At 50.7% G+C, this 25,890-nt stretch overlaps 1 protein-coding gene across 1 annotated transcript in view; it reads right to left on the bottom strand.

Moving 5' to 3' along the window:
* Positions 1–25,890, bottom strand: part of C3 (complement C3) — a 40,311-nt gene that overhangs the window by 4,764 nt on the left and 9,657 nt on the right. Inside the window, exons 9-24 of the mRNA XM_031659064.1 lie at positions 22,877–23,003; positions 20,801–21,028; positions 15,000–15,202; positions 14,692–14,904; positions 13,435–13,501; positions 13,221–13,307; positions 11,268–11,471; positions 10,571–10,646; positions 10,081–10,240; positions 7,419–7,517; positions 4,056–4,212; positions 3,434–3,597; positions 2,241–2,399; positions 2,029–2,088; positions 1,814–1,904; positions 1,646–1,697 (exon numbers count right to left, since the gene is read on the bottom strand). Coding sequence (XP_031514924.1) covers positions 1,646–1,697; positions 1,814–1,904; positions 2,029–2,088; positions 2,241–2,399; positions 3,434–3,597; positions 4,056–4,212; positions 7,419–7,517; positions 10,081–10,240; positions 10,571–10,646; positions 11,268–11,471; positions 13,221–13,307; positions 13,435–13,501; positions 14,692–14,904; positions 15,000–15,202; positions 20,801–21,028; positions 22,877–23,003 — 2,147 coding nt within the window. The remainder of the gene's footprint in view (positions 1–1,645; positions 1,698–1,813; positions 1,905–2,028; positions 2,089–2,240; positions 2,400–3,433; positions 3,598–4,055; positions 4,213–7,418; positions 7,518–10,080; positions 10,241–10,570; positions 10,647–11,267; positions 11,472–13,220; positions 13,308–13,434; positions 13,502–14,691; positions 14,905–14,999; positions 15,203–20,800; positions 21,029–22,876; positions 23,004–25,890) is intronic.

The raw sequence follows: 25,890 nt of genomic DNA, 5'->3' as shown, positions 1-25,890 counted from the left end.
TAATGGTCAAGGTGATTGATTAAGAGCTCAGACTCTGAACCCAACTGCAGGGATTCAAATTCCAGCTCTAAATAACACTGGATGCATGATTTGACCCCCTCCATGCTTCAGCTCTAGAAAACAAAGGCAAGAATACAGGCGGCCCTCACTTTGCATGATTCAGTTTAATAACACTAGTAGCCCAGTGACATGGTTCACTTTCAGTACCTTGGTATATTGATCATGAGTAGTTGCATATGGTATAAACTCTGTTGCTAACTCTTCAGTCTAGAAATCACTATGTAAATAAAAGATGAGCATCATAATTGAGGGCCAATTACTGTCACTCCTTTCAAAGTCCATCAGTGATTGGTCACTGAGCTTCTGCTCTTCAATTTATGTACAGACAGCAAACTGTGTAGTTGTGTTGCCTCCCTGTCTCCAGGTGGCTAACTCCCATGAGATTTTACAACAATGTATCACCAAAAGAGGGAACTGGCCAACAAAGATAAAAATGCAGCAAAGAAATGAAAAGTGATAATGCCAGAAGTGAACTTCAAAGAAGGCATAAGTGGAGTTATCGAAGAATAGCAGACTATGGGGATGTTGACCCTGCTGCCATTTGAGAGATAGGTGGCGTAGAGGAACTCAGTGAAGGCAAATGTATTAGCATAAATAAGGAAGGTCATGGGGACAAAAAGGATGAAGATGTCCCAGAGGAAGGTTCGTTATAGAATAAAAAGTCACTTTAAGGGAACTCTTGGAGGAATTTTGTGACATGGAAAGCTCGAAGGATAAAATATTGGAAGCTGATCCAAACTTAGAAAGGAGCAAGACAATGTACTAAGGCATAGAAAAGATGTTTACTCCATGTTGTAAATTATACAAAGAGAAGAAAGCAAGTATTTTTTGAACTAAAGCACTCTCTGTAAGTGTCATACAAAAAAAAAAAAATACACCTTGCATCTCAATGTTCTGATGTTTTAAATTACAGTGTAGTCAAATACTCATCTTACTATGTCTTTCATTTTCCTGTATCTTTATAACTGGCAGTATGATAATTTTAAATGTTATAATAGAAACATTTAGGCTGGGCATGGTGGCTCATGCCTGTAATCCCAAAACCTTGGGAGGCCAAGGCAGAGGAATGCTCAAGGTCAGGAATTCGAGACCAGCCTGGGGAACACAGTGAGGCCCCGCCTCTAGAAAGAATAAAAAATAAAAATTAGCCAGGTGTCATGGCACACGCCTGTAGTCCCAGCTACTTGAGTGGCTGAGGCGGGAGGATCGCTTGAGCCAGGGAGTTTGAGGTTACAGTGAGCTATGATTGTGCCACTGCACTCCAGCCTGGCTGACAGAGCGAGACCCTATCTCTCTCAAAAGAAAACAAGAAAACTTTAAAGGTCATGGAATGATAGTGTACTTTTCTCCATTGATTGCTGCTAAGATGCTTTGCCAGTCTCAACTTATATGGTCATTGCTGTGGTCTCACATTGACACGCAAAGCAAGGACTATCTGTGTTCTCTACCTTACGGTGGATACATAGAACAGTATCAGATACACAGTGTACTTGGAAAGTATTGAATATCATGGATATTATTTGCAAGAATTCTTGCTAGAGATAGAGGGATGGCCAAGATGAACCCCGGTGACCTAGCTTCTTACCTGGTACAGATCTCAAGGATCATAGTGTTCTTGGCATCCTGAGGCCTCTTTTCTGGAAACACAGAAGAAAGATGGGAGAGGGTATACCTGTGTGTTGATTCAGGAGGGGGGAAGAAATTACAAGAGGGGTAGGAGGAAGGTGACAGATAAGGCCTTGATTCCTTTTACCTGTTTCCGGTGCTGGTTCTATGGTGACCTTGAGGTCGAATTTATTACAGGTGAGTTGACCTTTGGCCTTAGCATGGTACATTGTCACTACCTGGTAAGATGGGAGAGGAGACACAATGTCATCCCACAGGACTAGGACTACTGAGGACAAGAGGAGATGGTCCCTCTGGGGCACAGGGGCATGGGCCAGGCAGGTGTGGGTTTCTGTTCCTTACCGACAAGGTGCCTTGGCCTTTTCCTTCAGCTGTGACTGTGAAACCCTCATTTTCCTTGGTCTGCAGAGTGAAAAGAGAGATGACAGCATGTTGGGAATTAAGCCTTCTACTGCCTGTGATGGTCACCTCTCCTCCCTCTTGCTTCCCAGTAAATCCTGGCTGGTGTAGAGGGCGACAGCAAGAGTGAGGAGGGCTTGGCTGGGTGACTGTACCTCTTCTGATCGCAGGAGGCTGGCAGATTCCCAGTGGATACGGTGGGTGATCTTGGAGCTGCGGCTGGGCAGTTGGAGGGACACATCCAGGTTCAGTTCCTTGTGGTCAGGGACATCCTTTTGGTATTGAGCCAAGGCTTGGAACACCATGAAGGTAGCCTAGAACCCATGAGAGAGAAAGATGGTGATCTGGGAGCCTGGGAAAGTGGCTAGAATCCAGTGGGGGATAAAGAGGTTCAAATCAGAGCTGGGACATCAAAAAGTTGCCTAGAACCTACTAGCGAGTGCAGGAGTAATAATTGGAGGTTATTGAACTCTGAGGACATGTTCAGAACTCTCCAAGGGACAGAAACTTACACCAGGACTCGGAGATGCTGAGAACATGTCTAGAATCCATCAGAAAGTCCAGATGTGAGACTGAAGGTCTAGCAACCCTGAGGATGTGGTCTAGACCCATCAAGAGGATAGAGTCAGGCCAGGGCTTAGAGACACTGAGAGTATGTCTAGAACCCACTCGTGAAAAAGAGAATAAAACTGTAGCCAGAGGATACTGAGCATATAATCTACAACCCAAAAATGACACTGTAACACTGAGAACATGATTGACAGACCACCAGAAAGAAAGGAGGTCAACTGGAGCCTGAAGTTGCTGAAGCCTGAAGTTACTGAAACCATGGCCTAGAACAGGGTTTGCATAATACCCTAGGGTAACTGGGAACATAGTATAGAGCCTACCAGTGGGACAATATGACATTGGGAGTCTGGTAGACCTGGGAACATGGTCTAGAACCCACCAGCAAGACAGGGTAAGATTGTGAGATAGTAGAACTGAGAACCTGGTCTAGAGCCCACCAGTGAGACAGAGTAACATTGTGAGCCTAGTGGAACTGGAAACCTGGTCTAGAACCCACCAGGTGGAGAGAGAGGCTTAGACCTGAACCTGGGCCCTGAAAACATGATCTAGACACCTGGGGCAAGAAGAAGGCTCAACACACAGCTTGGAGTATCTAGATTGTATTCTAGAACCTGTAGATGGGTTTGCAACTAAGAAAACTGATTCTCAAGTCCACTCCAATCACACTGGCTCGTGGGAAAGAAGAACTGCCTCGCGGGGCCTCGTGTGTTCTCTAGGAGGCCGGTGGGAAGCCACAGGAGACAGGGATGCATGTGCCTGGGGGCTGTAGGCCACTTGCCTGGGTAGAGCCATAGCCACCACCGTAGTATCTCTGTTCATTGAGCCAACGCACGACGGGAGGCACAAAGTCAAAGTCTTTTAGCTGCAGTAGGGCCAAGAGGGCATAGGATGTGGCCTCCACATTGTAGAGCTGCTGACCAGGCTCCTCCCAGCGGTTCTTATCTGCAAAGAGGATACCCCATCCCCAGTGCTCACTGCTCTGTCCAGCCTGGGGATGGCTCAGAGAAAGCTCAGAAAGAGACGCATGCTAGATTTCCTGGTGTTTGGGTGTCCTGGCTGACATTCAAAGCTCTCAGTTATTTGGCTCCTGCCTTGCCTCTCTCGTTTCATCAACTCTCACTTCTCCCTTTGAAATGAATGCTGAATACGCATTTGTTGAATGAATGATGCAACAAACCTTCTTGTGTGGTTTACAATGAGGACCTGCTAAACCTTAGAACCACGCATCCCAGCTCAGCTCAGGGTTATGCATCCCAGCTTGGTACCTTAGGACTATCCATCCCAGCTTGGCTTAGGGTCATCCATCCCAGCTCAGCTAAAAGCCATGCATCCCAGCTCAGTATCTCTTGCCCTAAACTTCAGCCATGCATCTCCCTTCACCCCTCCAGGCCATCCCTCACCTTTGGCTGTGGTCAGAAATTTGTTGAGAAGAGGTCCCTTCAGCCTGCCCATCTGGGCCAGGGCATAGGCAGCAATGGCCACAGTGTAGGATCTCTGTAGGTTCATGTAGTTGGCTTCAAGGAAGTCTCCTGCTTTAGTGATGCTGCCTGGCAGGCTCTATGAGAAAGAGGATCAGATTCTCTGGTCACGTGGGCATTACTGTCACATTAGTAAGGATCATACGAGCAGCACTTCCTGAGAATCAGGGATTTCTGTCCTTGGGATATATCTGTCTTAGATTTGTCCATTTTTGAGGATTTCCCAGGTATTTTAGCCACCATGAGCTGCCTTGTTGCTGAATATCTATTATGTATCTGGAGAAATCCATGTACCCCATGGTGTGCTGGTAAATGTTTAACAACCAGCTCTCCAGTGGGAGGGGTGACGGATCCTTGGTTTATAATGATTGACAATTTCTGTCGTGTACATACCCCGACCAGGACCAATTTCACGATGTCAACGTGACATCACTGAACAAAGTGTTGGGGAGACATTCTCCAAATTGTTACTCATAAACTGGTATGGGACAGATTCGGTACACCACTGTGGACACCTCATCCAGTCATTATCATCATCTTCTTCATCATCATAGCTCACACTTACTCTGTGTCATTCAGATAGCCGCACATTTAATCTCATAAAAACTGTTGAGAATACTGAGCCCTGAGAGATACAGTAATTTTGCAAAGACCACCTAGGAAGTAAGTGGCAGAGTTAGGATCCAAAACCAGCCTTCTGGGGATGGAGGAAGACATGATGTGTACCGTTTCCTCATTTCCATGGTGTAAATACTTCCATCACTGATTTCAAGCTACCAATATGGCATCATTGAATGCAGAGTTGGGAAGAGCTTTGCAGTAGCACAGTATTATATAGCATTTTCACTACACAAATCCAATACACATAAATAACCCCAAGAATATAGATTATGGGAGTAAGGCGTAAGAACTGATGAGTTTGAGTGTTTCTAACCTTTGTGTTTAATAGAATTTATTTAATTGTAAGTTTTATAACTTAGTTTTTTTGTTTGTTTCGTTGGTTGGCTGGGTTTTTTTGTTGTTGTTTGTTTGTTTTTTTTTGAGACGGAGTCTTGCTCTGGTCCAGGCTGGAATGCAGTGGTGCAATCTCGGCTCACTGCAACCTCTGCCTCCTGGGTTCAAGTGATTCTTGTGCCTTAGCCTCCTGCGTAGCTGGGATTACAGGTGCCCCCTCCACCATGCCCAGTTAATTTTTAGTAGAGAAGGGTTTTTGCCATGTTGGCCAGGCTGGTTTTGAACTCCTGACTTCCGGTGATCTGCAGGCCTTGGCCTCCCAAAGTGCTGGGATTACAGGCTCACTGTGCCCAGCCTAATACTTAGTTTTTAATAATAGTTATATTTAATGACCAGCTTGAAAAATTCCTGTAAATTTAACACTTTTTTTTTTTTTTTTTAAAGATGGATTCTTGCTCTGTTGCCCGGGCTGGAGTGCAGTGGTGTGATCTCCGCTCACTGCAACCTCTGCCTCCCTAGTTCAAGTGATTCTCCTGCCTCAGCCTCTTGAGTAGTTGGGATTACAGCACACTCTTGACCCCAGGAGTCTGGTTTCACAGCCTGTGCTATACTCTACTACAATGCTGCCATGCTGCAGCAGAAACAAATATTTTTTTCCTGCCCACTTCCCTCTCTGACATCCACTCTTTTTGTAAGAACCTCTCCCTTCCATTCACGTGGCCACAGTGGAAGCAGCCATGTCTGCCCACTGAGACCTACTTCCTGTCCTTAGCTGATTGGTCCAGATGTAGTCTTCTGACCCAGGCTGAGCCAATCAGAGTCCTTCCCTGGGAATATGGCGGCCCTAACCTTGATCTGATATGTTCTCTAATTATTGGCCAAGAACAGAATGAGGGACATGGGAGAGAGGAGCAAAGCATCCTGGCAGAGTCCCTGAGGCCACCTTCATCTCTGTATTTGATATCTTTGGACCCTGAACATAAATTCCCCATCAATTTTTGTATAATCTAGGTCACAAGTGTGTTATATCTGGGACAACTCAGAGGCCTAAAAATACAGAGATCATTATTTATTATCCCCATTTTACAGATGCACATACTGAGTGAGGCTTAAGGGTGGAAGTGCCCGTGAGTCAGGATTTGAAGTCAGACGTGGCTGACCCCACAGTCCCCCAGCCCCATGCTACTTTCCTTCTCTCTCTCTCTCTCTCTCTCTCTCTCTCTCTCTCTCTCTCGGCCTTGGTCCCTCTTGGGTGTTAGAGGCAACAGCCCTGTGTTTGTTTTTCTCTTCACTGGCCCCTCCCCTCCATCTCTTTTCCTAAGAAGGGAGAAGCCACTCGCTAGGGGTGTAATCCTCGGCTTCCCACTTTGAAAGCTAAAGGTTAAAACCCCACGATCAGCTAGGCGCAGTGGCTCTTGCCTGTAATCCCAGCACTTTGGGATGCCGAGTCGGGCAGATCACCTGAGGTCAGGAGTTTGAGACGAGCCTGTCCAACATGGTGAAACCTCATGTCTACTAAAAAGACAAAAAATAGCCAGGTATGGTGGTGGGTGCCTGTCATTCCAGCTGCTCTGGAGACTGAAGCAGGACAGTCCCGTGAACTCGGGAGGCGAAGGGTGCAGGAGCCAAGATCATGCCACTGCATGGCAGCCTGGGCGACAGAGACTCCATCACAACAAAACAAAACAAAATAAAACAAACAAGCAAACAAACACAATAAAGCCGACAAAGGCATTCCAGACTCTCAGCGGCCCATCTTTCCAAGCTTCTCTGCTCCAGAATCAAAACCAGAGGAAAAAGAGACAGTGTTGAGCCAACGGTTTTCACCGTTTCCTGTTTGGAGTCATGGATCCCTTTGAAAATCCCCTGAAAGATCCTCTGGACTAACGAAACAGTCTCAGCTCTGTATCCCAAGTTTTCTTTAAAGAAGCAGCAAGGATGCAACTGTACTGATCACGTAGCAATGATGTAGAAAGCACTTTGGGAAATGGGCAGAAAACCCTCTGAAAATGCTAAAGCAGACAGAAAGAATCCCCACCTTTGATCTCTTTGTGCCTCAGTTCTCTCATCTGCAAACTGGGGATAATAAGAGTAACCTACCTTTCAGGCTGCTAAAAGGATTATGAGACTTAACATGTGAAACTATTAGAGGGGGTCTGTATTAGATGAGTTAAGTGCTCAATACATGTTAGGTATTAACATGACTGCAGTGATGCCTGTTATTGCACTGGGAGAGCTGCAAATTCCCCGAAGGCAACCTCTCATTCTCCAAGGTGGCTGTGCTCTGCATAGGGTAAGGTAGGGTAGGGTGGGAAGACAGGGGGTACTTACATTGACCTGCTCCTCGCAAATCTCTTTAGCCTCTTGCAGCGAGATGAGAACAAAGGCCGTGAGGGCCATGTCTTTCTCGTTGGTGTTCCGGAATCCACCCTGGGATGGAGAGCAGAAAGCAAGGATGGGGTCACCGGTATGTCCACACATGCCAGTCATCCCCCCTGCGGATTCAGAATCAGGGGGTCTGGGCAGGGCTGAGTGTCTTGTAGGTGTCACCCCGCTGCCCCACGGAGGTCAGACTTCTTAGTATTAATTCATGCAATCATTTATCCTTCTGCAAATGTCAATGAAGAGCCTCTATGCTGGCACAATGGCTCCAGTGGTTTGATCCATCGTAAAACCAGACATAGGCTGTCGCCCTCACAGAGCATTTCTCTAGTAGGGAAAATGGATATAGTCCACCCAGATCCTCAAGATATATATATACACACACACACACACACACACGTGTATATATACACACATATATACACACACACACGTGTATATATACACACATATATACACACACACGTGTATATATACACACATATATACACACACGTGTATATATACACACACACGTGTATATATATACACACATATACACACACGTGTATATATATACACACATATACACACACACGTGTATATATATACACACATACACACACACGTGTATATATATACACACACATATACACACACACGTGTATATATATACACACACATATATACACACACACACGTGTGTGTATATATATACACATATATACACACACACACACGTGTATATATATATACACACACACATATATGTGTAATTTTTTTTTTTTTTTTGAGACAGAGTTTTACTCTTGTTGCCCAGGCTGGAGTGCAATGGTGCAATCTCGGCTCCCTGCAACCTCTGCCTCCTGGATTCAAGCAATTTTCCTGCCTCAGCCTCCCAAGTAGCTGGGATTACAGGCATGCACCACCATACCCGGCTAATTTTTTGTATTTAGTAGAGATGGGGTTTCCCATGTTGGTCAGGCTGGTCTCGAACTCCTGACCTCAGGTGATCCACCTGTCTCAGCCTCCCACAGTGCTGGGATTACAGGTGTGAGCCACTGCGCCCGGCCAAGAGATATATACTTATAAAGTGGAGGAGTTCTGTGCAGGGGAAGAGGACATAGCAGTGAGAATGAAGTGTGGGAGTGTGACCCAGTTGGGGAGGTCGGAAAAAGTGTCCCTGAGGGAGTCAGCTGTCACAGAGGGCAGGGACTAGCGTACTAGGTGGCAGAAACCGCATGTGCAAAGGTCCTATAGCACAATAGAGCAAGGCTCCTATGAATGGATGGAGCCTGGAAAGAAAAGAAAGGCTGGGAGGCTGGAAGCCTGAAAGGTGAGACTGAGGCAGTGATTCTCCATCTCCAGCACACATTAGCATCACCTGGAGGAATGGGGGCACTTTTAAAAACTCAGATTCCTAGGCCAGGTGCAGTGGCTCATGCCTGAAATTCCAGCACTTTGGGAGGCCAAGGTGGGCAGATCACCTGAGGCCAGGAGTTTGAGACCATCCTTGCCAACATGGTGAAACCCGGTCTCTACTAAAAATACAAAAATTAGCCGGGCATGGTGGACGGGGCACCTGTAATCCCAGCTACTCAGGAGGCTGAGGCAGGAGAATTGCTTGAACCCGGGAGGTGGAGGTTGCAGTTAGCCGAGATCAGGCCATTGCACTCCAGTCTGGGTGACAAGAGCAAAACTCCATCTCAAACACACATACACACACACACACACATAAACACACACCCCTCAGATTCCTGGGTCCTGCCCCTAGAATTTCTGATTCAGTGAGTCTGGGGTCCGGTCTCAGAATGTGTTTTGTTTTTGAGACAGGGTCTTGCTCTGTTACCAGCCTGGAGTGCGGTGGCATGATCATGGCTCACTGCAGCCTCGACCTCCTGGGCTCAAGCCATCCTCCTGCCTCGGCCTCCCAAAGCGCTGGGATTATAGGCATGGGCTGTCAAGCCCAGCCACAAAGTGTGCATTTCTAGTAAGTCATGGGTGCTGCTGCTGCTGCTGCTGCTGGTCTGAGGATCACACTTCGAGAACCAGTGCTCGAAGGAGTTTTGTGTTTAAGAGCCATAGAGGGAGCCACGGGACTTTCTAAGGACTGATGCAACTGGATTTGAAAAAATCACCCCAGCTGCTATGTGATGAGTGTCTGAGAGCCCACAAAAGTGGAGGCCACCAGGATGACGCCCAGCAGGTGGCTTCTACACGGTCTCCAAATAAGGAGGGGCGGGGAGAGTGTTACTTGTACCAGGGGCTGGCCATGAGGATAGAGAGAAGGGGGTGACTCCTGTAACACCATGGGAGAATGCAAGTGTTGATGGATTGAGTGTGAGAAAGGGATTCCCAGGCAGGACCCCTGCACTTGGTTTAATGAAATTCTTAATAATTTCTGAGCGAGGGGCCGTGCATCTTCATTTTGCACTGGGCTTCGCAGGTCTCTGGTTTTTGCAATGCTGGAGTGACGCCTCGAGCTCATGTATCTCCCTGCCCCCACCCCCACCCCAATATTTGCAAAGGGAATTGGGCAGTGGGAACATGGAGGTAGGGGTCTGTCTCGCGTTTATCCTGTGAGACTCAGGAGCCCCTCTCTTCCATTTTGCCTTAAATCCCAGCCTCTTACAGTCATTTCTTGATGTATCACGGGCGCATCCTCCTGGAAGACCCCGTCGGGCTTCTGCTTCTCCAGGATCAGCCATTTAACAGCCCCGCAGAGGACCTGGGAGTCGATGGCAATGAGGTTGACAGCCAGAGAGAAGACCTTGACCACGTAGGCGGTCAGCCTGGGGGTGGGCACAGAGCGTGAGCCAATCGGCTCTGAGATCCAGAGACTGCCATGCCACCCAGCCAATGAGCAGGTGGGGAGGGACCAGGGCCTGGCCCAGTTTGCCTCCTTTGCTTTCCCAGGTCCCAGGACCCAGCTGTTGCGTGCGGTCCGTACTTAAGGATGCTAAATGACCGCTGGCCACTCAGCCAGCGCCTGCCTGGACTCTGCAAGTCCAGGGCTGTTTGGGCAAGGCTGGCCTAGGCGACCATCCCTGGCCAGGGTCCAGGCCCTGCTGGGGGTTGAGGGTGGAGGGTCTGCACAGCCTGAGCTGGCTGTTGGGACTCACCAGGTGCTGGGTGCCCGGTTCAGGAAGGCCGCAAAGGCAGAGCTGGGTTGTCTGAAGGCCAGCTGCTGGGTGTACCCTGCAGGGAAGAGAGAGTAACCCCCAAAAGAGCCGAGGCTGAGCAGAGGGGGCACGCCAGAAAGGGCAGGGGTGGGGTGCAGAGAGGGGACAGGGGCTCAGGGTCGGGGAGGGATTCTGGGAGGAGGGGACCTTAAAGAGAGAAGGACTGAAAGGCGGTGGGGGATCAGAGCGAGGAGGGGGAAGAGTTCTCAGAGGACAAGGGATTCAGAGAGGGGAAGGATCTTGAGGGTGGGGGGCTTTCAGGAAGGGGAGGGGTCGCAGACGTGGGGTGGAGTCTCAGGGAAGAGGCATGGCCTGGAGAGGACGTCGGGCCTCACATGAAAGTGGCTGGGAGAAGAGGTGGGGCCTCACGGGAGGGTTTGGCCTTGAGAAGAGGTGGGGCCTCAGGGGATGGGCTTGGTCTTGAAAAGAGGCAAGGTCTCCTGAGCCTGGCCTGGGAGGAGGCAAGGCCTCAGAGGGCGTGGCCTTGAGAAGAGGTGGGGCCTCAAATATGGGGCGTGGCTAGGAGAGGAGGTAGAGCCTCAGGGGAGGGCATGGTCTTGAAATGAGGTGGGGTCTTAAGGGAGGGGGGCGCTCGGAAAGGGGTCCCTAGGGTCTCCAAGAGGGGCAGGGAGCCCACCCTTCTTGATGAGCTCCAAGGCTCCCTGCCGCTTCTCCGGGCCGAACTTCTCCCACTGTTCCGTTTCATCCAGGTAATGCACAGCGATGACTGTGGGCGTCATGCTGATCATGTTCTGTTCTCCGCAGCCCGAGGGGGTCACGATGAGGTGCTTCAGCCGTTCTGCATCGATGGCATCCTCTGTCATTTGGGCCACCGGGGTCCCTGCAGCAGGTGGGAAGAGGACGTCGCTCAAGCCGGGTAGGTGACCCACCCTGGGGTGGGGTAAAAAGGATTCCAGCCTCCCAACCAGCCAGGTCGAAGGGGTCAGGGACAGGAGAGTGCTGGGAGGATGTGACTGCGGGGAGGGGAGTCTGCATGGCTGAGTGGCTGTTCGGGGGTCTGCACTGTTCGGAGTGGGACGTGCTTCACACAGTCACCCTGGTCCCTGCGTCTCGTTTCACCAACAGTAAAATAATTCCAGTAACAATATTCAGGAATACTTATATCGCGCTTAATGTTACTTCCCAGATTGTTCTAAGAGAACACCATAGAGTATCTCATTTAATCGTCACACCAGGCTGGGTGTGGTGGCTCAAGTCTGTAATCCCAGCACTTTGGGAGGCCAGGTGGGTGGATCACCTGAGGTCAAGAGGTCGAGACCAGCCTTACCAATATGATGAAACCCTGTCTCTACTAAAAATACAAAAATTAGCTCGGCATGATGGTGGGCGCCTGTAGTCCCAGCTACTCGGGAGGCTGAGGCATGAGAATCACTTGAACCCGGGAGGCAGAGGTTTCAGTGAGCCACGATCGTGCCACTGCACTCCAGCCTGGTGACAGAGCGAGACTCTGCCTCAAAAAAAAAAAAAAAAAAAAATTGTAACGCCAGCCCTTGGAGGTAGATACTATTATTCGTCCCCTATCAAAGGTGAAAAAAACAAGGCTCTTTCCCCAAAGCCTTATAGCTTACAGGTTGCAAGGCCCTTTCTTTCTCCAGTCTTCCCTCCTGGGGCAAGAAATGAGCTCCAGAATTTCTGCTCTTGTACTATGTTCCTTGGTTTTTTTTTTTTTTTTTTTTTTTTTTTTAAACGGAGTCTTCCTCTGCCGCCCAGGCTGGAGTACGTGCAGTGGCACGATCTGGGCTCACTGCAACCTCCGCCTCCCAGGTTCAAGCTATTATCCTGCTTCAGCCTCCCGAGTAGCTGGGATTATAGGCATGTGCCACCATGCCCAGCTAGTTTTTGTACTTTTAGTAGAGACAGGGTTTCACCATGTTGGCCAGGTTGCTCTCAAACTCCTGACCTCAGGGGGTCTGCCTGCCTCGGCCTCCCAAAGTGCTGGGATTACAGGCTATTGCTTCTCATTTCAGCTGATATCCCATCTGAGAAGCACAGAAGTTCTACAAAAAATTAAAATAAATAAAATCATGTATCAGTGAAAGTTCTTTGCTGAACTAAATGCTATCTGGAGGCTTCTATAAAACTGATCATAGCAAATAATATCTGTATGCTTTAAAAAATGTTTAAAAAAGGGAAAACATGGTCAGGGGCGATGGCTCACGCCTGTAATCCCAGCACTTTGGGAGGCTGAGGCGGGGGCGGATCACGAGGTCAGAAGATCGAGACCATCTTGGCTAACACGGTGAAACCCCATCTCTACTAAAAATTAAAAAAAAAAAAAAATTAGCCGGGCGTCGTGGTGGGCGCCTGTAGTCCCAGCTACTCAGGAGGCTGAGGCAGGAGAATGGCAAAAACCCGGGAGGCGGAGCTTGCGGTGAGCTGAGATCCGGCCACTGCACTCCAGCCTGGGCGACAGAGCCAGACTCTGTCTCAAAAAAAAAAAGATCACAGATGGGCTGTTCTAGCTGAAGGGGAAGAGAAAAGTGTGGGTAAACAATTCCAGAATGAGACGGAATTTGACTCCCTCCATGTCCTACTGAGACCCATGGGGTCAGGGTCAAGGGCAGCTCACCTTGCAGGAGAATTCTGGTCTCAGACTCGGTGTCCGGGACTTGGTCACTGAGGTCTGCAGGTGGGACGTCCTCTCTCTGCACTCCATCTGCAGGGTGAGTGAGAGACACCGATGGCTCTACCTCCCTCCCGCCCTATCTTACCTCGCTAAACCCAGGTCGCTTCCCCTCCTCACCCTGCCAGTCCCTCAGCCCCTACCCCTGCAGCTGACTCACCCTGGCCCAGGTGTTCTGGATCCAGCGTGCGAACAGCCACAGTTTTGTTCATTCTGATTCCTTCCGGCTACACAGTGTTGGAGGTGGGGAAGTCGTTGGATGAATAAAAGAACAGACAGACACACAGATGGTCAGCAGGGCACTGTCCTTAGAATTACCCTGGCATAGCCGGGCGTGGTGGCTCATGCCTGTAATCCCAGAACTTTGGGAGGCCGAGGCGGGTGGATCACGAGGTCAGGAGATCAAGACCATCCTGGCACTAACACAGTGAAACCCCGTCTCTACTAAAAATACAAAAAAATTAGCCCGCATGGTGGCGACGCCTGTAGTCCCAGCTACTCGGGAGGCTGAGGCAGGAGAATGGCTGAACCTGGGAGGCAGAAGCAGTAGTGAGCCGAGATCTCGCCACTGCACTCAGCCTGGGTGACAGAGCGAGATTCCGCCTCAAAAAAAAAAGAAAAGAAAAAAAATTGTAACGCCAGCCTTGGAGGTAAGATACTATTATTCGCCTCTATCAAAGGCAGAAAAACAAGGCTCTTTCCCCAAAGCCTATAGCTTACAGGTTGCAAGATTTCATCTCTAGTGAATAGTGTCAAAGCATCTGACCCCAGCCCCTTGCCCCCAGCTGTGTGATTAGGGGCCAGTTACTTAACCTCTCTGTGCCTCAGCTTCCCTCCTTAGCAGGAGGAGGCAATATAAACACCTACCTATTGTGTTGTGGTGTGAATTTATCAGAAAGTTATAAATCAATAAGGAAATAACATAATTTTGAATTTGTTTTGAAACAGGGTCTCACAATAAAATGGAAAATTAGCTAGGCGCGTGGCAAAAAATGCCTGTAATCCTGTGTTACCAGGAGGCTGAGGCATGAAAATTGCTTGCACTGTGGAGGTAGAAGTTGCAGTGAGCCCAGATCACCCCACTGCACTCCAGCTCGGGCAACAGAGTGACACTCTGTCTCAAAAAAATAATAAATAAATAAATAAAATAATCTTTTGAATTGAATACAAAAAAATTATTGATTGGTGATGGTTGATGAGCTTTTTGGTGCCCCCTAAAATTCTAAGCCTGGGGTTATCTCACTCACTTTACCGCAATCCTGGCTCTGCTTCTAAAATTCTGGGACTGCCGAATTTCCTAAGCCAGACACTATGATTCTTACTGTCTCAGAGCCTGGATCTGCGACCTGAGTCAATAGTACGAAGACCAGGAACCCTCTCTGAAGGACAAGGGTTTGTGGGTGCCCCAAGCACTCACCACGACCTTCAGGGACTTCCTGACACCGTCACTGATGAAAAAATGGTAGACGGCAGCCTTGACTTCCACTTCCTGCAGGCCAGTCTTTAGGGGCACGATGACATAAGGAACGGACAGCGAGGACTTGGGGGGGATGGTTACGGTCTGCTGGTGACGCCTCTTGGCGGTGGCCAGGCTGCAGAAGGCTGGATTGTGGAGTAGTTCCACCCTCACCTGCCAGGGAGAGAAAGTATCAGGACAAGTGTGTGTGCAACAGCCTACCTACCCCCTTGCAGGCTCCATGAAGCCTCTGCCACCCTGGGACCCACCTTGAGCTCTTGGTTCTGCCGGTAATTGTAGAGAACAGCTCGGATTTCCACCTGCTCATTTCGAACAACAGAGTAGGGTAGCCGCAGGTCGATGAAGAAGTCCTGCATTACTGTGACCTCGAAGGGGTCTGCCACACAGATCCCTTCCCGGGCAGAGACAGAACACGGAGTGTTAAGGTCGGGGAGTGGACAAGGCGAGGCTCCTGGATCTCAGCTCTTAGTCCTCACTGCAGGAGCTCTCGCTAACTCAGCCTGTCTTTGCAAAAGCCTATGAACTAAACGCTGTCAATGGTGATAAATGACAGATGATGGTGGTGGTTGGGAGTTACCATATTTTTATTATTATTATTATTATTATTATTATTAGAGACAGAGCAACACTCTGTCGCTAGGATGGAGTGCAGTGGCGCCATCTCGGCTCAACGCACCCTCCGCCTCCTGGGTTCAAGCGACTCTCCTGTCTAAGCCTCTCAAGTAGCTAGGACTACAGGCATGCACCACCATGCCCAGCTAATTTTTATATATTTAGTAGAGATGGGCTTTCACCATGTTGCCCAGGATGGTCTCGATCTCTTGACCTCGTGGTCCACCTGCCTCGGCTTCCCAAGTGCTGAGATTACAGGCGTGAGCCACTGCGCCCGGCTGGAGTTACCATTATTTAATGATTTGCATTCTGTTTGTAGTTTGACTCAGAGATCTACACGTAGGAAGAGAAATCTCCAAAATATATCCGCATCTCTGAAATGGCAGCCCCAAGCCGTGGGTGAGAGCTGAGCACTCAAAATGGGGTTTGTTCAAGTGAGAAACTGGATTTGTACTTTTATTTGAATTACTTGTTTTTAAGTATATTTAATTTCATTCAGATGTAAACTTTAAACCTGATGATCTAGCTATGTGTGGTGGCTCATGCCTGTAATCACAGCACTTTGGGAGGCTGAGGCGGGAGGATTGCTTGAGCCCAGGAGTTCAAGGCTGCAGTGAGCTACAATCACACCACTGTGCTCCAGCCTGGGCAACAGAGTGAGATCCTGTCTCTGAAACCAAACCCAGTGGAACAAAACAAACAAACAACCAATGCTCGTTGTAAATATATGAAACACCATTGAATTGTATATTTTATTATTATTGCTATTTTTTTTTTTTTTTTTGAGACGGGGTCTCACTCTGTCACCCAGAGTGCGGTAGCATGATCTTGGCTCACTACAACCTCCGTATCCTGGGTTCAAGCAATTCTCCTGCCTCAGCCTCCTGAGTAGCTGTGATTACAGGCACCCACCACCATGCCCTGCTAATTTTTTGTATTTTCAGTAGAGACAGTGTTCACCATGTTGGCCAGGCTGGTCTCGACCTCCTGACCTCAGGTGATCTGCCTGCCTCGGCCTCCCAAAGTGCTGGGATTACATGTGTGAGCCACCATGCTGGACCTGAATTGTACATTTTAAAAGGGTGACATATAGAATGTGAATTAAATCTTAATTTTATTAAAATGATGATTGATTGAGTGGAAAACGTTTAAGCATATTTGCAACAACGTGGGTATGAGGATCTACCTTTTCTTTTTCTTTCTTTTTTTTGTAGAGACGGGGCTTTGCCATGTTGCCCAGGCTGATCTCGAACTCCTGACCTCAAATGATTTGCCAGCCTCAGCCTCTCAAAGTAATGGGATTACAGCCGTGAGCCATCGCACCTGGCCTGAGAATCTACCTTTTTGAACTGTAAATTTTATGAAACCTAAAATACAGATCAAAGTATTTCCAACGAAAACCTAGCATCCTGGGCTGGGCACGGTGGCTCACACACACACACACACATATTGCACTAATTGCTACCAAGTGGCAGTTTGGACAAAGAAAATTTTTTTTAAGAAAATAATATTGCATTAAAATACTATTTTTGGCAGGGTACGTTGGTTCACACCTGTAATCCTAGCACTTTGGGAGGCCAAGGTGGGTGGATTGCCTGAGGTTAGGAGTTTGAGACCAGCCTGGGCAATATGGTGAGACCCCATCTCTACTAAACATACAAAAAATGAGCCAGGTGTGGTAGTGCTCGCCTGTAGTCCCAGCTACTTGGGAGGCTGAGCAAGAAGGTGGTTGAACCCAGGAGGCGAGGTTGGCAGCAAGGCAAGATGGCACCACTGCACTCCCAGCCTGAACAACACTCATGAGGGCACTCCATGCTCAAAACAAAAAGCAGCGGCCCGAGGCGGCGGTGGCTCAAGCCTGTAATCCCAGCACTTTGGGAGGCGAGGCGAGGCCGGGATCACAAGGTCAGGAGATCCAAGACCATCCTGGCTAACCGCGGTGAAACCCGTCTCTACTGAAAAGCCTAAAAACAGGCGAGGCGCGGTGACTCCGCCTGTAATCCCAGCACTCTGGGAGGCGAGACGAGTAGGATCACAGTCAGGAGATCGAGACCATCCTGGCTAACTGCGGTGAAACCCCATCTGTACTAAAAATACAAAAAAACTAGCCTGGCCTGGGCGAGGCGAGGGTGTGGCCCTATGGTCCACCTACTCCGGAGGCCTGAGGCAGGAGAATGGCGTGAACCGGGGAGGCCGGAGCTTACAGTGAGCTGAGATCGGCCACTGCACTCCAGCCTGGGTGACAGGCGAGATATCTCAGCTCACTGCAAGCTCCGCCTCCCGGGTTTATGCCATTCTCCTGCCTCAGCCTCCCGAGTAGCTGGGATTACAGGCGCCTGCCACCTCACCCGGCTAGTTTTTTGTATTTTTTAGTAGAGACGGGGTTTCACCGGGTTAGCCAGGATGGTCTCGATCTCCTGACCTTGTGATCCACCCGTCTCGGCCTCCCAAAGTGCTGGGATTACAGGCTTGAGCCACCGCGCCCGGCTGCAGACTGGATTATATTCATTCCTTTCCCTCTGATTTTTAAAGAAATGAAAGCATTTGGCCAGGGACAGTGGCTCACATCTGTAATCCCAGTACTTTGGGAGGCCGAGGCGGGTGGATCACTTCAGGTCGGAAGTTCAAGACCAGCCTGGCCAACATGGCAAAACCATGCCTCTATTAAAAATATGAAAATTAGCCAGGCGTGGCAGTGGGTACCTGTAGTCCCAGACACTTGGGAGGCTGGGGCAGGAGAATCACTTGAACCCGGGAGGCGGAGGTTGTAGTGAGCCAAGATTGTGCCACTGCACTCCAGCCTCGGTGACAGAGTGAGACTCCGTCTCGAAAAAAGATAATAATAAAAGAAAGAAAGCATGTGCACGTGCCTCGAAAGGATCATGGTCCTGAGAAACCGTGTCTGCTTCCTCTAAGGGATTTGTCTATTCTGAACATGACTAGGTGAGCTGAGAACATTCCCAGACCTGATGCAGAACACGGGAGAAGCAGTGGCCTTTAAAAACCATCTAATACAAAAATTAGCCAGGTGTGATGGCCTGCGCCTGTAATCCCAGCTACTCGGGAGGCTGAGGGACGAGAATCGCTTGAACCCAGGAGGCGGAGGTTACAGTGAGCCGAGATTGCATGACTGCACTCCAGCCTGGCAACAGAGCAAGACTCGGTCTCAAAAAAAAATCTCGATAGGCTGGATGTGGTGCTATGATCCCAGCGCTCTGAGAAGCGAAGGTGGGAGGATGGCTTGAGCCCAGGAGTTTGAGACCAGCTCGGGCAACATACTGAGACTCTCTCTCTACAAATAATAATTTAAAAATTAGCTGGGCATGGTGGCATGCACCTGTAGTCCTAGCTACTCAGAAGGCTGAGGCTGAGACAGAAGGACCCCTTGAGCCCAAGATGTTGACGCTGCAGTGAGCTGTGACTGCACCACTGCACTCCACTGGGTGAAAGAGCGAGACCCTGCCTCTAAATAAATATATAAATCAACAAAAGCAGCTTGACACTACCAGCAAGTAAAGGCAATTGGACTGGACTAGGCTTTGACTCCAACTGCACTTTCCATAAACATGATAGACAGGCTTTCACTGGGTTCTGGATCTCCACAACAACAAAGTAGATGGAATCCCTTTAAAAATATATATATTTTAATATTTTTCAGCCAGGCACAGTGGCTCACACCTGTAATCCCAACACTTTGGGAGGCTGAGGTGGGCAGATCACTTGAGGTCAAGAGTTCAAGACCAGCCTGGCCAACGTGGTGAAACGCCCACTCTACAAAAAATACAAAAATCCAGCTGGGCACGGTGGCTCATGCCTGTAATCCCAGCACTTTGGGAGGCTGAGGCGGGCGGATCACCTGAGGTCAGGAGTTCGACACCAGCCTGGTCAACATGGTGAAACCTTGTCTTTACTAAAAATACAAAAATTAGCCGGGTGTGGTAGCACGCGCCTATAATCCCAGCTACTTGGGAGGCTGAGGTAGGAGAATCACTTGAATCCGGGAGGCAGAGGTTACAGTGAGCCAGGACTGCGCCACTGTACTGCAGGCTGTGCCACAGATCGAGACTCCATCTCAAAAAAAACCCAAAAAAACTCAGCTACTCAGGAGGCTGAGGCAGGAGGATCTCTTGAACCTAGGAGGTGGAGGTTGCAGTGAGCCGAGGTTGTGCTACCGTACTTCAGATTGTGTGACAGAGCAAGACTCCATCTCAAAAAAAAAAAAAAAAAAAAGTTTTCGTCCATACAAAGTCTCACTGTGTTGCCCAGACTGCTCTCGAACTCCCGAGCTCAAGCGATCCTGCTGCCTCAGCCTCCCAAAGTGCTGGGATCACAGGTGTGAGCCACTGAGCCCAGCTCAAAGTAGGTGGAATTCCTAAAGAGATACCTGAATTTACTCACACTCTGGAATAATCCAAGTGCCTTGGGATAGTAACATTAGCCATTCTTCTTCTGACCCCCAGTGGGCTAAAGGAGGTCTAAAGGGCACCCTCAGACAGGAGCCTCCTCTCTCAACTGACAGAAAGGCCTCCTCCTACCCCCTCAGACAGGGGCATCCTCCCCCCTCAGACAGAGGTATCCTCCCTCCTCAGACAAGGACTTCCTCCTCCCTCAGACAGGGGCATCCTCCCCCCTCAGAGAAATTATCCTCCCTCCTCAGACAAAGACCTCCTCCTTCCTCAGACAGAGGCCTCCTCCTCCCTCCTTAGACAGGAACCTCCTTTTTCCTCAGACAGAGGCCACCTCCTCCCCCCTCAAGACAGAGGCCTCCTCCTTCCTCAGACAGAGGCCTCCTCCCTCCTCAGACAGGGACCTCCTCCCCCTCAGACGAGGGACCCTCCTCCCCCTCCAGGTGAGACCTCCTCCCCTCAGACAGAGGACCTCCTCCTCCCCGCCTCCAGACAGGGACACTCCTCCCCCCCCAGACAGGGACCTCCTCCTCCCCCCTCAGACAGGGACCTCCTCCTCCCCCTCAGACAGGGACCTCCTCCTCCCCCCTCAGACAGGGACCTCCTCCCCCCTCAGACAGGGACCTCCTCCTCCCCCCTCAGACCCAGGGACCTCCTCCCCTCCAGACAGGCCTCCTCCTCCCCCCTCGAGACAGGGGACCTCCTCCTCCCCTCAGACAGGGACCTCTCCTTCCCCTCAGACAGGGACCTCCTCCTCCCCCCTCCAGACAGGGAGACCTCCTCCCTCCCCCTCAGACAGGGACACTCCTCCCTCCCCCCCTCAGACAGGACCTCCTCCCCCCTCAGACAGAGACCTCACTCCTCCCGCCTCAGACAGGACATCCTCCTCCCCCTCAGACAGGGACCTCCTCCCCCCCTCAGACAGAAAGCCTTCTCAGACCAGCCTCCCCAAGGCAGGGCATCCTCCCTCCTCGGACAGGAGTCTCCTCCCCATCAGACCGACCCTCCCCTGCCCCACCCATGGGACCTACTCCTGGCCAGGCCCAGGTGACTGGCCAGCGTGCTGCGCCCGCAGCTCGGTGATGGTGCAGCAGTCCAGGAGAGACCTTCTTGCGCCCACCGTCCGGGGGTGATGTGTGGATCGGCCATTTGCGAGAACCTCATGCGGTTCTCCCGCATGCCATGCTCGCAGCACTTGCGCGGCTCCTTGGGGTACTGGCCAGCTCTTGGGAGCACATTCCCCAGGGCCACACCCTCAGCTGGGGACCGGCAGCAGGAGGGACTCGGGACGGACCCCGGGGAGGGCTTCCCCGCCAGGACCTCCCTTCCTCCCTCTCTGGCTCCTGCACAGCCCGGGCTCCGGGTCTCTGGGGGTGGGGTTCAGGGGCAGGAGTGGGTAGGAAAGGCCTCTTGTCCATTCTCTCTTCTCCCGGGCACGCGGGCAGTCGTGAGGCTGACTGGCTAATGGGCACTGAGGATTCTGCAGGGCAGGCGGCCGAGAAGAAGAGCTGAAAGGCACTACTAGGTGTCCTGGGGAACCACCCCTCACTATCGTGTGGTGGGGTGCTCCTGCTCCCATTGATGGAAGAGCAAACCGAGGGCTCAGAGGAGAATTTGCCAGGTGGTGTGGTGGGCGGAGCTTGAACCCAGGACCCCAGATTCCAGAGCTCTGCTCCCAGCATCTGGGAGGTGGAGGTGCTGTCTGTCCTGCCACCCGACCCCTGCGTGGGCAGCCTCACTGCCCTCTGGGTCTGCTGTGCTGCTGCTCACCAAAGTCCAGGCCTGCATCGAGAAGACACCAAGTAATCCTTCCCACTGCCTGGGGTGTATCTACCTTCTCCACCACGTCAGATCTGCAGAGGCATAGGGGTGGCAGGGCCTTGAGGAGCTAGAGCTGGCAGTTGGGATCCCCCACATATGCACCTGTGTATCTCTTCCTGAATGACCCCACCCTGTCCTGCTTTCATCCCCCCCATTCCTGCTTCTGCCTTTCCTTTCTCTCTCTTTCCTTCCTTCCTTCTTTCCCTTCCCCTTCCTTCCCCTTCCTTCCTTCTCCTTCTTCCTTCCTTCCTTCCTTCCTTCCTTCCTTCCTTCCTTCCTTCCTTCCTTCCTTCCTTCCTTCCCCTTCCTTCCTTCCTTCTTTCCCTTTCTTTCTCTCTTTCTCTCTTTTCTTTTTCTTGATGGAGTCTTTCTCTGTCACTGCCCAGGCTGGAGTGCAGTGGTGTGATCTTGGCTCACTGTGACCTCCAGCTCCCCGGATTCAGAGCCACCTCCTGCCTCTGCCGTCCCAGTGGCTGGGACTACGAGTGCAGCCACCATGCCAGCTAATTTTGTATTACAGAGACAGGGTTTCTCACATGTTAGCCAGGCTGGTCTCAGACTCTTGACCTGAAATGATTCCCTGTCTTGTGGCCTCTCAAGGGTAGGGTGAGCCACCATGCCCGGTCTTCCTCTTTTTCTTTTCTTTTCTTTTTCTTTCTTTTTCTTTTCTTTCTTTTCTTTCTTCTTTTCTTTCTTTCTTTCTTTTCTTTCTTTTCTCTTCCTTTCTTTCTTTCCTTTCTTTCTTTTCCTTCCTTCCTCCTCCCCTTCCTCCCTCCTCCTCCTTTCCTCCTTCCTTCCTTCCTTAAGTTCTTCCTCCCTCCTTCCTTTCTCTCCTTTCTTTTCTTTCTCTCTGTTTCTCTCTCTCTTCTTTTTTTTTCTCATTTCTTTCCATTCTTTTTTTTTTTTTTTTTTAAAGTTGGGATTTCCACTGTCATGAGGCTGGAGTGGGCAATGCGTAACCATAATTCTCTTCTCAGCGAGCTGCGGAGCGGCGTGTCGGTGAGGCGGCTGGCTGTGGGCACTGAAGTTCTACGGGCAGGCCACGGCAGAAGGCTGAGGGCTACCTACTAGGTGTCCTCGGTTCACCCCTCACTATCGTGTGAGGTGGGGGTGCTCCTGCTCCCATTTGATGGAAGAGCAAACCGAGGCTCAGAGGGGAGGGGTTTGCTTGGTGGTGGTGGAGGCGGAGCTTGAACCCAGGACCCCAGATTCCAGGGCTCTGCTCCCAGCATCTGGGAGGTGGAGGTGCTGTCTGTCCCTGCACCGGCCCCTCATTGTAGCCTCACCTGCCACCTCTGGTGATCTGTAACCCTGCTGCTTCATAAAGGTCAGGCCTGCATCCGAGAAGACACCAATGTCCTTCCCACTGCCTGGGGTGCAGCCAATGTCTGCCTTCTCCACCACGTCCCAGATCTGCGGGGGCATAGGGGTGGCAGGACGCAGGGAGGCTAGGCTGGCAGTTGGGATCCCCCACATATGCACCTGTGTATCTCTTCCTGAATGACCCCGTCCTGCTTTCATCCCCCATTCCTGCTTCTGCCTTTCCTTTCTCTCTCTTTCCTTCCTTCCTTCTTTCCTTCCCCTTCCTTCCCCTTCCTTCCTTCTCCTTCCTTCCTTCCTTCCTTCCTTCCTTCCTTCCTTCCTTCCTTCCTTCCTTCCTTCCTTCCCCTTCCTTCCTTCCTTCTTTCCCTTTCTTTCTCTCTTTCTCTCTTTCTTTCTTGATGGAGTCTTTCTCTGTCACCCAGGCTGGAGTGCAGTGGTATGATCTTGGCTCACTGTAACCTCCAACTCCCAGGTTCAGGCCATTCTCCTGCCTCCGTCTCCCGAGTAGCTGGGACTACAGGTGCACGCCACCATGCCCAGCTAATTTTTGTATTTTTAGCAGAGACAGGGTTTCACCATGTTGGCCAGGCTGGTCTCGAACTCTTGACCTGAAATGATTCCCCTGTCTTGGCCTCTCAAAGTGCTGGGAGTGAGCCACCATGCCCGGTCTTCTCTTTTCTTTCTTTTCTTTTCTTTTCTTTCTTTTCTTTCTTTTCTTTCTTCTTTTCTTTCTTTTCTTTCTTTTCTTTCTTTCTCTTCCTTTCTTTCTTTCCTTTCTTTCTTTCCCTTCCTTCCTCTCCCTCCCTTCCTCCCTCCCTCCTCCTTTCCTCCTTCCTTCCTTCCTTCGTTCTTCCCTCCCTCCCTTCCTTTCTCTCCTTTCTTTTTCTTTCTCTCTGTTTCTCTCTCTCTCTTCTTTTTTTTTCTCCTTTCTTTCCATTCTTTTTTTTTTTTTAAGTTGGGATTTCCCACTGTCACCCAGGCTGGAGTGCAGTGGTGCAATCACAGCTCACTGCAGCCTCAAATTCCTGTTCTCAAGCAATCCTCGCACCTCAGCCTCCTGAGCAGATGGGACTGCAGGCATGCGCCATCATGCCCAGCTATTTTTTAATTTTTCTGTAAAGATGGGGTCTTGCCATGTTGCCCAAGATGGTCTGGAACTCCTGGCCTCAAGTGATCCTACCACCGTGACCTCCCAAAGTACTGGGATTCCAGGCGTGAGCCACCACACCCGGCCTCCATTCCAAATCTTATCTCCATTCCCCCTCTGATTCCATCTGCTTTCCCATCCTCACTCCTGAACCCAGGCCAACCCCACCTCCATCTTCATCCCTACTCCGGAAGCCTCTTCAGAGGCTTCTTCCCTCCTCAGACAGAGGCCTCCTCCTCCCCCCTCAGACAGGGACCTCCTCCTCCCCTCTCAGACAGAGGCCTCCTCCTCCCCTCTCAGACAGGACCTCCTCCTCCCTCCTCAGACAGGGACCTCCTCACTCCTCTCTCCAGACGGGACCTCCTCCTCCCCTCTCAGACAGGCCTCCTCCCTCCCCCTCCAGACAGAGGCCTCCTCCTCCCCTCAGACAGAGGCCTCCTCCTCCCCAGACAGAGGCCTCCTCCTCCCCCCCTCCAGACAGGGACCTCCTCCCCCCTCAGACAGAGACCTTCTCCAGACCCGCCTCCCCAAGACAGGGCATCCTCCCTCCTCAGACAGGAGTCTCCTCCCCCATCAGACCCGGCCCTCCCTCTGCCCCACCCCATGGGACCTACTCCTGGCCAGGCCCAGGTGACTGGCCAGCGTGCTGCCGCGCTGGATGACCCTGAGCTGCCATCCCAGCCTCTCAGGGGCCAGTTGAGAAAGTGTCCAGGAGACCAGGCTGTGATGGCTCAGGCCTGTAATCAGCACTTTGGGAGGCCGAGGCGGATCACAGGTCAGAGATAGAGACTATCCTGGCTAACAAATTGAAACCCCATCTCTACTAAAATACAAAATTAGCCAGGCCGAGGTGGCAGGCTGGGCACAGTCCCAGCTACTCAGGAGGCTGAGGCACGATCACTTAGACAGGAGGCTGAGGCTTGCAGTGAGCGAGGTCAGCCCACTACACTCCAGCCTGGGCAACAGAGGCGAGAGACTCATCTCAAAAATAAATAAATAAAAATAAAAGAGTCTAAGTAAAAAATAATAATAAATAAAATTAAAATTAAAAAAAAAGAAAAGTGTCCAAGTCTCAGCCGGCGTGAGAGGTGGCTCCGCGCCTGTAATCCCAGCACCTTGGGAGGTCAAGGCAGGTGGATCACAAAGTCCAGGGTCGAGACCATCCTGGCCAACATGGTGGCTTGCTGTCTTCACTAAAAATACAAGATGGCAGCATGGTGGCGGGCACCTGTAGTCCCAGCTACTCCGGGAAGCTGAGGCAGGAGAATGTCAGCTTGAACCTGGGCAGAGATTGCAGTGGCCGAGACGCTGCGCCACTGCACTCAGCCTGGTGACAGAGACTCCATCTCAAAAAAGGAGAGAAAAGCGCGATCCAGTTCTCTGACCATCCCAACGGAACCCATGTCCAACCTCATTCCCATCTTCGCTAATGTCATCTGTGTCTGGTCTGCTCTGATCTCTGCTTTCAGCCCAGCCACCCCACTGTACCCTCTCAATCCCATCCATCTCCCCAGCCCCAGCTCATGCCTCAGCTTCTTCTCAGCAGCCAGGACACTGGTCCTTACACCTTACTCTGCGTCAGCTTGTTCTTCTTATTCAGCACAAACACGCCCTTGTCCACAGCCACCAGTCCCACCCGGGCCCGTGGTCACCCTCTATCTTCAGGGTCATCTGCTGCCCAGGTAAGGCTCGGAAGATCGGGCGGATCAGGTCGATTCAACACGGATCGAGATCGATCGAACGCCAGATCAGAAATTCGCGGATCAGGCGGATCAGACGCGGACATCGTTGCGGACATCCGGATCAGTTTGGTGGTGGTGCACCGCCATA

Source organism: Papio anubis, chromosome 20 (genome assembly GCF_008728515.1).
Source record: "Papio anubis isolate 15944 chromosome 20, Panubis1.0, whole genome shotgun sequence".
Classification (NCBI taxonomy): domain Eukaryota; kingdom Metazoa; phylum Chordata; class Mammalia; order Primates; family Cercopithecidae; genus Papio; species Papio anubis.
The sequence above is the reverse complement of the archived record's forward strand: the minus strand, read 5'-3'. Positions and strand labels throughout refer to the sequence as shown.